The sequence below is a fragment of the Trichoderma atroviride genome, chromosome 3 (genome assembly GCF_020647795.1).
Source record: "Trichoderma atroviride chromosome 3, complete sequence".
Lineage (NCBI taxonomy): Eukaryota > Fungi > Ascomycota > Sordariomycetes > Hypocreales > Hypocreaceae > Trichoderma > Trichoderma atroviride.
The window spans coordinates 3969261-3982858 of NC_089402.1; the positions used below are offsets into that span (position 1 = coordinate 3969261).

At 47.0% G+C, this 13598-nt stretch overlaps 5 protein-coding genes across 5 annotated transcripts; 3 read left to right on the forward strand and 2 right to left on the reverse strand.

The window, feature by feature from the left end:
• Window positions 1–2525: 2525 nt before the first annotated feature.
• On the forward strand, window positions 2526–5773 carry TrAtP1_006581 (uncharacterized protein). The gene is made up of 2 exons (XM_014083157.2): window positions 2526–3439; window positions 3511–5773. Exons 1-2 carry the CDS (start codon window positions 2734–2736, stop codon window positions 5658–5660), a joined length of 2856 nt encoding a protein of 951 aa, XP_013938632.1. The 5' UTR covers window positions 2526–2733; the 3' UTR covers window positions 5661–5773.
• Window positions 5774–6122: 349 nt separating this feature from the next.
• Window positions 6123–7769, reverse strand: TrAtP1_006582 (uncharacterized protein; the record flags this gene model as incomplete). The annotated part of the gene is made up of 1 exon (XM_014083158.2): window positions 6123–7769. One exon carries the CDS (start codon window positions 7767–7769, stop codon window positions 6123–6125), a length of 1647 nt encoding a protein of 548 aa, XP_013938633.2.
• A 936-nt stretch (window positions 7770–8705) lies between these two features.
• Window positions 8706–9703, forward strand: TrAtP1_006583 (uncharacterized protein; the record flags this gene model as incomplete). Its single annotated transcript, XM_066113186.1, has 3 exons — window positions 8706–9009; window positions 9074–9165; window positions 9230–9703. The coding sequence occupies 3 exons, from the start codon at window positions 8706–8708 to the stop codon at window positions 9701–9703; spliced, it is 870 nt and encodes a 289-aa protein (XP_065969272.1).
• On the reverse strand, window positions 9560–11869 carry TrAtP1_006584 (uncharacterized protein). The gene is made up of 2 exons (XM_066113187.1): window positions 10029–11869; window positions 9560–9963 (listed from the first exon to the last, which is right to left on the reverse strand). The coding sequence occupies exons 1-2, from the start codon at window positions 11587–11589 to the stop codon at window positions 9923–9925; spliced, it is 1602 nt and encodes a 533-aa protein (XP_065969273.1). The 5' UTR covers window positions 11590–11869; the 3' UTR covers window positions 9560–9922.
• Window positions 11870–12033: 164 nt separating this feature from the next.
• Window positions 12034–13093, forward strand: TrAtP1_006585 (uncharacterized protein). The gene is made up of 3 exons (XM_014083161.2): window positions 12034–12158; window positions 12211–12811; window positions 13002–13093. The coding sequence occupies exons 1-2, from the start codon at window positions 12089–12091 to the stop codon at window positions 12705–12707; spliced, it is 567 nt and encodes a 188-aa protein (XP_013938636.2). The 5' UTR covers window positions 12034–12088; the 3' UTR covers window positions 12708–12811; window positions 13002–13093.
• The last annotated feature ends 505 nt before the right edge of the window (window positions 13094–13598 follow it).

Sequence of the window (13598 nt, forward strand, 5' to 3'; positions counted from 1 at the left end):
ACAAGGCGTGTTCTGGAAGCTCTCATGAGCTACTTCTTGTCGCTTCAGTTGATGAGCCAGTCTGCCTCGTCGATGCGTTGTTTAACGGCCCTTCAATCTCCTGCTGGCGGTTGCCCGAAGCAGCCCCTGGCAAGCTGAGAATCCCCGAAGGAGACACTGCCTTGAATTTGTGTCCGACAGGCATAGAGAGTATTTCGTGGCAAGGCGAGATGCAGGCATGATAGGTCATAAAGAGCGTGGAGTCTTTGAAAGCAGGCTTTGTTGGTGCAATCAATGCAGCATGGTTTAAGATGTGCGCAGATATGAGCCGCTTGATTGGCGAGAGGATGATGCATATTTACATGCGCCGGTCTATATCTAAAGTAGGTACGCCATTGCTTGTTAACTTTGCACTAGGCACGGTCCGCGCTTAGGCAAGCCGATTCTATTCTTGACAAAGTCCAATGGTTTGTTGTGAGCATATAAGAGTTGCTCATTGCGATTGCGGCTTCATCGAAGCAAATTGCTTGGATCAAGCTTGTATGTAACACCGCGGAATAAACCAGATCTCATCGTATTGAGGAAGGTTCGTATGGTTGCTTTAACTATATTCAGCGGGGGAAGGGGTGAGTTGTTAGTTATATTAGGATATGTCCATGTTACGTAGTAGCTTCCCATCCATTTACTGAGGTGAGCAATAGGAATGGATCCACTCGGTAACCTTCTAGGTAATACCACATGCAGAAGATTGTATAAAGACCATCCGAGTATCTGCGACTCTCAAGCATGATTCCAAACTTGGCAAAAATATCTGCATCCAACGACAGTCTAATCAACAATCCGGCTATAAGATATTGAACAAAGCTCTCGGCGGCTAGTTATACAGCATGTCATGGCTATACATGGTGCTAAAAAAAGAAGGGCGACCCTCTAATCCCTTCATGAAATACTCCGCAGTTCGACCTTCCTGACATAGTTTTTGTTCATGCTACAGCTTCAACCAAACCCCCGCAAGTATTCTAGAAGACGGCCAGGATCGGAGCGCTAAGATCGTTTCTCACATGACATCGATCTTGGGCTTATCAGTGGAGCCTTACTCCGCGTTATTGATCTTGTACTTGAAGAATCAGGAGGGCTAAGGTAAAGGACGAAAACAGTCGTTTTCGGGCTTATTATAGGAATGCGTTACAAGTGACTCCGGGTTAAGACATCATACATGAGCCAAGGGAGGTTGCCATTTAGCGACAAATAATTCATTTGTGGAAAAAACAAGAGATAGAAACCACCGTGTTGGTGGACGTAGTTTTGCCGACGGTGAACAGCACAAAGCCGACGGTAGAAGTTCCAGCAGCCGAAGCCAGAATAGTTTAGACAGTTGAAGATGTCCTACTCTGATGAACTTGGCCACATTCTAGCAGCGAATCCTGGTAAGATGATGAACATATTACACAAACTCGAAGAGAGGGAGTAATACTCAAGGAAGAATGTGCGGAGTAGAGCAGAGGCAGCCAATTGTAATACTATAGATACGGGGGCGACCCGCAATAGAAAACAAGCATAGAATCACACCTGAGATGCAATGAGACGATTTAGTAATCTAATTCCTATATTTAGAGCTCATGAAGCTTAATTTGTGGTGCTCTATGCGGTAAGCATGTATGTATTGCTCTTTACTAAAACATTGCTAATCGAGTCCTTTGATCATGACCCCTCATCTCATGTTCACTGGACTACGGATACTCGGATGGTTTAGAAAAGGATAGTTTCCAAGTTGATCAAGAACCCTTTTTTAATTGAAGCTATATATGCGTTATGCAAATGTTTATCCTCTGTTCCTAAGAACTAACCTTATTGTTACGCTACAGCATGGCAGTTTAAGCTAACCGGAGTTGACAAGTCTCTGTTCAACAAGAACACATACGTTCTTAATGATACTTGAGTCATGCTACTTAATGCCCGTGTAGCCAAATAGCAGGCTCATACATGGCCGTGAGGTTTAGATCCAATCCGAAGGAAGTATCGGAGCCTCGAGTGTTATGACTACATCAATTCTAAAGCAGACACAAAAAGACAATCCCTCCGATGCCAGCGGTGCAAAGCATCGTATCATGCACGATCCCAGTCACTGAATTTGACTGACACCATTTACCGTAACAGCCGGTCAGCTAGCGGCATGCGACTAGTGCCCGATACGAGGCGACATTGGGGTAAACCGCCTGTGATTCCGAAACTCCCCAGTCTAAGGCTCGCAATGTCTTACTATATTGGCCCATTGATACGCTGCCATTGTTTTCAGATACGCAGAAACCCCCGATTCTGCCAAGCTTCTCGCGATTTCTTATCTTTTCCTTTGCGTGATCCCATGTGGAACTTGCTAGTTGCTGTAAAAGTGAAGATGAATCCGGCATTAATCACGCCCACTTTTCCTGCAAGTTTCCTCCCTTACCTCGCCCATCGCAATCAAAAGTGGATTTGCACCCGTTGAAATGGCGACTGCAAAAGGAGAGACTCGTATACGTGATGCTACCTCGTATTTCGATCGGCGTCGTGTCACAAAACGCTGCCAGAACGTCCGCTGTTTGTATCACCACACGCGTCCACCTTCTCAACTGTCCTTTTCTATATAAGTGAGAGCGAGCGAGGGTTGATGTCGTCCGGTCGCTCATTTGTTAAGCCACAAGACATTAAGTTGTCTTGTTTGTAACTCAGTCTCCCTTGATTGGATGCCCCTGAGCCTCCAATTGGCCCGGAACAATGAAGGTCAAGGCCGCCTTTAGCCTGCTGGCCGTAACTGGCAGCGCAGCATCGCTCTCGACTGTGCAACCGGCACAGAAGCCTAACATCACCGTGGTTCCCAATGCATACATTATCGAGTTTCAGCCAGATTTCCATCCCTCTTTGCAACCTCTGCAACGCTTTGCCCAGACTCCTGTAGGCGTCAAAGCAGGCTACCAACTTCGCCATGAATTCAACTCGTCTGATATCTTCTCTGGAGTTTCGGTCACCTTTCACTCAGACGTCGACCTTGAGTCTGTCAGGAAGGCCAATGGAGTCAAGAACGCCTGGCATGTGACGATTGTCCCTCGGCCTGAGCCGTATTTCAGAAACGGTAGCCCGAAAGTCCTGTCTACCAGGAGCAGTACCCAATCGACCGCTGGCAGTAGCAATACGACTTTGCCCAATCTACGAGGTGTTAGCGGCGTGAACCAGCCCCTGCTTTCTGCCAACATTCAGAAGCTTCACGACGAAGGTATTCGAGGCAAGGGGGTCCAGATCGGCATCATTGACTCCGGTGTCGATTATCGACACCCCGCGCTTGGCGGAGGCTTTGGACCCGGCTTCAAAATTGCTTTCGGTTGGGATTTCGTGGGCGATAACTACACCGGCTCCAATACTCCTATGCCTAGTCCTGATCCGCTGGCAACATGCCCTAGCGGTGGACATGGAACTCACACCCTTGGTAAGTACATGTACTGGCGACAAACAATGCATTTCAGAACTGTATCGATATTATAACTAACAACACGGCAGGAATATTGGCCATGGAAGATCCCGACGATGAAGGCTTCGGTCTCATTGGAGGGGCTCCCGATGCCACAATAGGAGCTTACAGAATCTTGAGCTGTCTGGGCTCTGGCACACCCAACGACATTATTATCAGCGCCATGCTTCGAGCCGCTCAAGACGGCGCAGACGTGATATCCATGTCTATTGGAATCATCGGCGACCTATGGGAAGCTCTCAACCCTTTTGAACCAGTGGTCACTCAGCTCGCACAGAAGGGAGTCGCGGTTGTGGCAGCCGTTGGCAACTTTGGCCCTGCAATCTATAGTGCATCGATTCCTGGTATTTGCAAAGACGCGCTCAGTGTAGGGGCCGTGGAGAATGCAGTATATCCGACTCATTACCAGGCCCATGATGAGAAACACAGATTGCTGGATTATATATCGGTACTCCCTTTTCCGGCAAAGAGCGAGCAGGACGTCTTCGTGCTTGGAACTGGGCTTGGAATACCGATCAATGATACTGTCGCCAGTGGCTGCTACCAACCAGCTTGGGATGCAGCGGCTAATGCAACTGTTGATTGGAGCACAACTATATTGTTGGTATCCTTCACGGATGATTGCGGGAATAGTTGGTTTCAAGCTCAGGATTTGGGCGTCTCAACTATCATGGCTTACCTCACAAGCGAAGATCAACTCATCGAGCTAGATGAGCCTGAAAACGACAACCCCCCCGGAACCTTGTGGTTGACCTACAATAGCTCAAAAGCAATTGTGGAAAATATTAAAGGCCTATCACCCAACGAGACGTATAGCCTGCAATTTGTTTCAACAGCTTCGCAATCTCAGCAGCTCATTGCTGACCCACTAGGAAAGTTTGTGGATTCATTCTCGAGCCTTGGTCCCACCATCGAGATGACAATGCATCCCAAAATCGCTTCGCCCGGAGGCACAATTCTATCAACATGGCCGCTTGAGGCGGGTGGTTACGCCATTGTATCGGGAACGTCCATGGCAACGCCGCTTGCAGCTGCGAGTTATGCGCTTCTCAAGAGCCAATTCCCTCATCTAACTGTGGCACAACTCTTTGATCGTCTCAAGACGGCCGCTTCTCCGCTCCCGGAATACAACTCCACAATACCATTCACTTCCACGCTTCGCCAAGGTGCTGGGATGCTGGACGTTTATGCTGCTGTCAAGGCTGATTCAACAATAAGTCCTTCGGAATTCAGCTTGAGGGACTCTGCGAGTCCACCACCTCAGAATATAACTATAACAAACGACTCAAAGCAAGCAAATCATTACACAATCAGCCACGATCCAGCTGCATTTCTTCGAGCCCATGAAAATTACTTGGCCGGCGAACCAAACTTTGACACGAATAGTGCCTATACTCCGCATTCTGTCCCTGCATCTGCTCAATTCTCAACGACCAAGCTGACTCTCCAGCCTGGCGAATCAACCACTATTACAGTGCATATTACACCCCAACCGGACAAGTATCCGTACTCGACGCCCGTCTATAGTGGATTCATTAGGATTTCAAGCGATAACAATGTCTACTCGATTCCATATATGGGATTGCCATACAGCAGAGACGCTGTTGGCCCGATAACACAGAATGCCACGACAACAATACCTTACGCTAGTCCGCAGGTCTTGTCTGCTCCAGGCGATCAGCAAAACGTCTTCTCGGCCAAGGCAACTACACCGAACATCGACACATATCATTGGAAAGCAAATGCCTCGGAATCTATCATCCCCTTCTTAAGGATAGATATCGGTTTGCCGTCGAAACACATCCTCTACGAACTCGTCCCCGCTAACACCACTTTTGTCCCGACCATCTATGGTTTTGATCCCTCCGTCAAGATTGACTACCAAGACACGCCGCAGCCCATCTTGCCTGGCTTCCTTGGTGTACCAACGTATGGCACAATAAAGGAATACAATCTGACTGACGTTAGAGGGTCTTCTGCGACTGGTTTCTATTATTTCTTCACTTCTCCGACGCTATCGAACAATGGCGTAACTTACAACATCACCTCGGGAGATTATCGACCTCTTGGTCGCGCGTTGAAGTGGAATGGCAATGAGACTAATCCTGATGACTATGAGTCATATCTCGGACCAGTTATAAGGGCAGATATTCCCGCAGATGTATTTCCTAGTCGCTGAAGTTGAGTAACTGTGCGCTATTTCAGCCGCAACGGCTTAATAGATGAAAGGAAGCAATAACTGTATTTAGAGAAGCCAGATATAGCGTCATGGACATATAAATTGCACTCGTGATTATTGTAACGTCCTCAGGGTACAGATTCCTCTACTCGTGAATATTATGTCACCGTTGCTGATGTTGCGTTTTGGTAGACAAACGTGCGAGTAGTACAATCCATTCGTGGATCGAGAGGGCAAAGGAAAAAGGATTTTGAGAGATTTTGAGATCCGTTTTGAGATTATAAATAAGATTTTCAATTCTAACAGCTGAAGGAAATAACAGTAATTGCGAGCAATTATTCACTTGAGATAGCAGGATGTGGCGAGAATATGAACAGCATAGGCAGTAGAGCTACACATAATTTCTTCACTCGCTGTGTTATTTTCCTTGTCACTCATTCGACGTCGCATGAAGCAGCTGCCTCATAGTTCTGCCTGATAAGCCCCATGAAACCCGTAGCCCATAACAATTGGCATATGAGCTCGACCAATCTCCTTCATGGTGATGGCATCAATAACTACCAAAGAGCTCTTTTTCTCCGCCGAATCCATCGCCACCGTCAACAAAACGCCGTCATCTTCCGTCTTGGCTCCCGGACGTGCTATGAAGATAGGCTCCGATGGCAATTGTTTTGTCTTGGGTGACCAAATTTTCCATGATTGTGTCTTTGTATCGATCTTGATGATTGAATCGGCAAAGTAGCCAATCTTCTCGACGTGGATGCCATAAGCATAGCGGTAAGGCCTGCCCTTCATATCCTCATTAATGCGAGGGAGCTCAATATTCGCTTTTTTGTAAGGCAACTGTATATCAATGGTTGCGGTATACGTGATGAGCGACCCGTTGGAAGCTTTGTTGTTCTCGTGGAATGGAAGCTTGTAGCGAGTAAACGAGCCAGCCAGGTCATTCTTAGACGAGGCATTGGTCTTGCTGCCGAGGTTTGCTCGTAAATTTTCCACGAGGGCAGCATCAAGAAAGCTGTAATCCGGCATGGTTGGCAAATCAATGTAAATGTTTCCAGAGGCGTCCTCGAAAGAATTAATCTCATGAAAGGCAAAGAAGGCATCCTCAGATTCGTATTTGGAGACGACGCCTCCATTGACAGGATCAATCACGTAGAATAGAGTCTTTCGCTCAGGATTCCAGGGTCCAATACTAGTCAAAACATTTTCTCCAGCTTTTGTGAAGTCGGCTTGCCAGACAATTAGAATCACATGCTGCTCAGTGTGAAACATGGAGTGAATGTAAGCAGGTGGTGCGTCGGTGATGTTGGCAATTATCTTCGTCTCTCCTTCAGGCGATGTAATACCGAAAACACGATAGACAGGAGGTTTGGCGGACGTATCGAGCAGATAGTTGTAGATTGCTTCCTCTGTCATTGCCGGATGTGCGCATGTATGACCCGAATCGCTCAACAGCGGGTTAGAAGCCTGGTATGTAAACAGTTCGATAGCCTCCAAAGTGACTGGGTCAATCTGCTGGAGTCTGTTGGCATCTGTGGTAGATACCAGCGTATTGAGAGGGCTGCCCACATTGCTAGAGTTGCGGTTGAGACCAGGAAAGTTGGAAATGTAGGACACAGGGACGTTTGAAGTAGTCGTATTCCCGCGTGCGTTTGTCCCGTCTCTGTAAGTGGTCTCAAATGCGCCGAAGATGATCTTGCATGGATCGCTTCCGAAGGTATTGCCGGGAAAGAGTCCCGTTTCTTGGATGAAGTGCATCAATTCATCACTTGCGTTGCGGCTACGGTATGTGACGGAACCATCTGCGATCTGAAAGAGGTGATTGCGACTAAAGCCGTCAAACCAATGCTCTGCAGTATAGTTTCCGACATCCCAAGTTGCTGCAGCTCCGCGATAGAGAGATCCGGTCAACCAGCTCGGGATAGATCCAGTGATCCTCAAGTGCGTTGGTGTTTGGACCTCATGAGTAGCATAGAAGCCCCAAGTAAGAGGATCTGAGTCGGGAGGAGGTCCAAAGCTTGCTGGCAAATCGCCCGAAGCTTGAACGAGATAGCTGCTGGCAAATACCAGAGCAAGAAGATTAGTAGTTGTATGAAAGGGCGCCATCGAGTTCTGCGCGTATAGTTAGGTGTAGTAGACTTGGTGCTTTCTTTAAATAGAGCTGATGAAGTGTGATGTCTGCACTGATTCTAACTCGACTCTTTCACCTACTTTTATATCTAACTCGTACTCGCAATTCTCCAACACTGCCATTGCGTAAAGTTATCGACACTCTCCTTTTCCTTCCCCTTTCCCAGCATTCATACCCGTAAGTGGACCGCATGCTGACGTTTGAATACAGCCACACTTTTTGCGAGAAAGGATTCAAGTACTACAAGTGAGCGATTGCGCGGCGTTTGCGAAGGCCTTGCAAGATCGCCACGAGAGTTGCGAGAGAGTTCTTGACTAATTAAAGCCCCATAACTACGTCTATCAAATGAGGCTTGCGTATCTGCATTGTATGCAGTAAGCTTAATACTAGATTGCGAGCGGAGTCTTCGGCTCGCAACTCGATTGCTTGATTTGTATTAGTGCAAGTCGCAACCTGACATCCACTTCATTGGTGATGAGACTCAATTCGGCTTTGATATGAGCTTGGCAGAGACTTTATGTCTTTCCAGCTGAAAAAATGGGCGTTTTATTGGGTCAAAAGAGAGTGGCTTCGCAGAAAATACGCAAGCTACTGAAACGATGATAAATCTACTGTACTAGATGCTCCATCTATTAATGGACTGGTGAAAGTATGGGAGCGCTTTGAATGTACGTACATAAAGTCCGCGATGGTCTCTGTGATTAAATGAAAATTCTTGCAGTCTTCTTCTGTTATAAGATACCTATTAACTCTTTGCTCTGCCCTATTCTTCGTCCCGTGGCTATACCAGGTTTCTTCGCTTTCCCTCCCCACCACGCGCACATCACCCACAACCCATTAGACAGTGACCTCCTTGTCCCAGCTGCTTGAAAAGCTTCAGAGGCATTTCACTTGCATCTATCATTGGCTCCATGGCCAATCCGGGAACTCAACCAAACTATATCGCCATTGGCGCTGATGCAAACTGCACCTTGAGTGTTTGCGCCGTCGAGGAGAGCATACTTGCCTACAGGCCATGGCTCGCCGCCAACATCTTCTTTGCTGCCTACTTCGGAGCTGTAGCCCTGGTACATGTTTATCTTGGCTGGCGGTGGAAGAGCTGGGGCTTCATGGTCGGCATGCTGCTGGGCTGTGCAAGTGAGATTATCGGTTATATTGGTCGCATCATGTTATGGAACAACCCCTTTTCATTTCCAGGATTCATGATAGACATTGGTAAGCTATAGTTAAAAAAGTGTTGAACGATTGCATAAGCTAACAAGTCCAACCATTGCTGCAGTCTGCCTGACCACCGCTCCGGTCTTCTTCACGGGTTCTATATACGTTACACTATCCAAGACGATCAACTTCTTCGGGCCGGAACTATCACGAGTCAACCCTAAACTCTTTTTTTTACATCTTCATTCCTCTCGATATTATATGCCTTGCGCTGCAGGCCGCAGGAGGTGCCCTGTCAACCATATTGACGGGCAACATTGGCGTTAATGTTTCAATGGCCGGACTCGTGCTGCAAGTCATTGTGTTGGTCATCTTCAGTGCTGCGTTTGCCGACTACATGATTAGGTATATTCGCTCTGGACGGCGGCAGTCTCAAGGACAAGCGGTTTCTAGATGGCGCTTTGCTACATTTTTTGGCGGCTTGACGGTCGCGATAGTGTTGATACTGGCCCGGTGTGCGTATCGTGTGGCAGAGCTTCAAGCAGGCTACGACAGTGCACTATTCCATGATCAAGTACCATTTATCGTGATTGAAGGCGTACTTATTGCACTGGCTGTTGTGGCACTATGCTTCGGCCACCCAGGTTTGATGTTCAGCCAGACCGTACCGGAGCAGAAATACGTTGCAGCCAGCATGGTGACCATAGTGAATGGTAACGACAATATCGAGCTTGGCATGGCTCACAAGTGAGACGTGCCTCCAACAGTTTGTGAAGAACAAGTAACACGCTCAAAATGTGTTTAATTTCGATGTCGCTTATATTGTGGGAAAGAAGTATTGTTAGATATATGCCTTTTTGCTTGCTTTGTGTTGTTGTCGAAATCATTTTTCTAGTTATACCCAAAAACTTAATGACATTGGCAGTTAGGCACGTCAATACATGTCAGAATAAATTTCAGTTCAGCTTTTTCAAGGGCATTTTAGGCTAATGGCCAAGTTGGGAGATGCAACTAATATTACAAAATGCATTAGCCCATACTATTGTCAGCGTAAATACCTCCAGCAGTGTAATTACCGATTTCTGAGCCCATAATAGTACGCGCTCGCATAATTTGCCCTCGAATCCATTGATGCCTTTCTACTTCCAGTAGCTGAGCAAATGATGAACCGTGGTTCTGTGAGAAAATGCCCATGAGCTGGCTGAGTGGAATCAACATATGCCAAGGCCCTTGGGAAATGACGTGTTTAAAATGGTCATCCTGGCTCCAAAATTCGCCGTCATTTCGATGATCAAGAGGCTCGTTTCTGGCTCTGAGGTGATGATGGCTTGGGAGGAAAATGTTCGAGTCAGTGAAGTCGTAGAGTGTTGCCATATGGGTGCGATTTCCTAAGAAGAAAGGGACGCTTCTGCAAATAAGGTCGACCATCTGCTGGGTACTTTCTCGGATGAACGGGCGAGTATTATCTGAGAGCTCTAAACTGCCGGTACTTAGTTCAAGACACTCAAGCAATATTTTGAGCGTGATTATGCGATAGATTCTCCAGATATTCCAAATTGAAGCGATTTGCACGGATCGATAGATGTCAAAGGTTTGAGAATACGATATTATTGGAGGGCTGCAGTGCGGCATATGATCGAATGGCTCTGGCTGCCAATGAACTGGGACACCACCGACCCATGCTTTGAGCCTCGTGTCGACGATTGCGGCTTTGGCGAATAATTCCGATAGCTTCTCTTCTATAGATGAACTAGACAAACGCGCGTTGAAGAACTCGTGTTGGATATTCGCGACATCAATGCCAATAATGTCGAGCAGCGAACTTGGATTAAGAGAATCGTTGTGATACTGAAGCCAAGAGATTTCGGTGGCCGGCAGGCTTCTCTTTTCGCGAATTGCAAATGCTACTTCAGCATGCAGGACGTGAAACGCCAAGGAAGTGCGCCTCCGCGGCCGTTTACTCTCCTGCTCCTGATGCCGGAGCAAAGCCACAGAGCCGTCATGGTGAGTTCGATTGATGCCATTTGATTCCAACAATGCGCAGACGTTGTCGTGAAATTGAAGAGTCAGAGCAGCCACGACAGTAGCTCTGCTGAGACACTCGGCTGGGTCCGCAATTGCCGTTTGAAGGCGCACGATGGCATCGGCAAACGACTTCCGCGACGCTCCAGGCCTGCTGCCGAATCCCAGCCACCGCTCGAACATGGCGATGGAGACTGCTGACAGCGCAAGAGACGCGGCCGAGTCGTGGCGCTCGCCAGAGAGCACAAGAGGCAGCACCTCAAAGAAGCCCGTCGACGATGCGGCGCTGCGGCCCAAGGTGGCGAATTGGGTGAGGAAGAAGGACAGCGCAGCATCTTTCTTGTTCGGCGTTGGCGGTGGAATGATGGTTGGCTGAGTTGAAGTAGAAGTAGAAATACGCGATGCCAGAGCATCTATGCGCCGCTGATTCTGCGAGTCTCTCTCGTTGGTTTTTCTCACATCGTTGGCGAATCTCACTCGCGGCGGTCTTTGGCCGTAACCTTCACATTCACGACCAAAGCGTATACAGCGCTGGCATCCTGGCTTGCCCTCGTCGCATTTGACCTTTCGCCTCTTGCAGGTGTTGCAGCCTTTGGATCTCCCAGTGTTGACCATGATGGCTGGTTAAAAGCTGTTGTAAGCTGCTTTGTCAGTGAAATGCAGCAGTAAAGGGGTTTCCATTCTCTTATTGAAACCAGCACCTGTGGCTGAGCATGGCCGCTGAGAACATGAATGGCTTGGGGGTCTGAATCCGCTGTTGGGCTTCCATCAGCGCTAGTGACAAGTGAAGAGCGGCAGGATTGTAGACGGCCAGAATCAGATGATAGCCGAGCAGATCGCAAAGGGAAGAGAGGAAAGCCGTTAACAGACTACATGTAAAAAAAAGCCCTATCACAATTGAATGCAGTTCAAAGACTAATTCTGAGTATAATAATGACATACAGGTACATGTATGACGTGGTTTGACACTGCGAAGTTGCATAAACAACCGCCTAATATATACGCGTATTCTTCCGTCTGCGGTCAACTCCCAATCTCATTCCCCTCACTTTGCATCCTACCAATTGAAGTATTATTCTTATTTTCTTTGACTATCCCAGCACCATCTGTAGATATGCGCCCTGTGGAAACCGCAATGTGGGCTTATAAAGTCTGGTTTAAAGCCTGGCTAGCATTTACACAAGGTAGACAACCGACATTGCATAAGAAATTGTGTTCGTTTTGCTAATAAGACAGTCATGGACGACTATACCGATGACTCGTCTACCGCATTTACCCAATTCACACCAACCGAGACCGTTTTCGGCGATGTCTGGGACGGTCGGCCATATGCGGTACCTTGGCCGGGTAATAAATACAACATTTTTATAAACGGTACGAACCGGGCAATATGCACGAATAACTCGGGCGGCCTCTACGTCCATGACTTCAACGAAGACCATTTCCAACAACACACATGGCTATGCGTCGAAAAGAATGGGTATTTTGGCTTTGTCAATTCTCAAACAGGCAACTTTATAGGCCACAAAGATGATGATAAGCTGCACTCCGCAGCACTCCACCATGAAGCTTGGGAGCTTATGACCGTGAGGAAGCATCCTGAAGGGGGCTATGAGTTGCTAATGCCACATTGGTGGCATACGCTTAAGAAAGTGGGCGTCGTCGAAGGTTCGGATGATGTGGTGTTGCGACAGCATATATTGACTACTTGGCAGTTTGTCAAAGCAGATTAGACACTGCATTGAAGTGAACACAGAACTTGGCGACGTGTCTTGCATGCCTAATTTTTATAATATACTCAAGAACTCTTCTATATATCGCGATTTTATCACACAATGTCCGTGAGTCCTTTTTGCGCAAACCTGTAATACTAAAAATAGAGATATAATAGTCTGACTGTGAAGTTCGTTGTTTGTTGGGGGACGGAGATCTTCCAACTCAGAAGTCACATAATCCCTCTCAGATTTACTCCAAGCCTATTTACCCATCATGCTAATTTCTGCCTATATAATATTTACAATTAACAGTTCACGTTGCACCCGGATACTCGTGACGGAGCTTTAGATCTGGTGTTTCTAAGTTGGCACGGAAGGGATCGACTCGCGTACTTCAATCCGCCGAATAATATAAGCAACTTGGGACAAGCGAAACTTAGGTAGCTAATCTAGATACGTAAGGGCATTAGCAAAGGTGGAGTTGGTAGAAAGTATATCAGTAATTAGAACTACAGTCTACTGTCGATTAACCACTAGCACAAATAAATTAGTTAATACCCATTATAGTAAGAAAGAAGTATGCTCATACTTTAGGTGGGTAAAATTTGTCAGGATCCTAGCATGAAAAGCGCTTTCATGCTCTACAGAGCTGTATTCGGCCGCATAGAGGACTATCATGGCTTTAAGTAGGTAGGACAATGGATTTTATGGTCTCTCTGCCTTCCACGTAGCAGCCACGCCATAACAAGTGCGCAAATCTTATAGTTGAAGGGAGATCAAAAGGAGATAATCACAGGCGTGTAAACGACCACACACACAACGTTTAAACGTGGTTGTATTTTCTATATCAATGAGTGAAATAATAATAATATAGGCCTATATATTACTATAAGGAGAGACTAATTAACA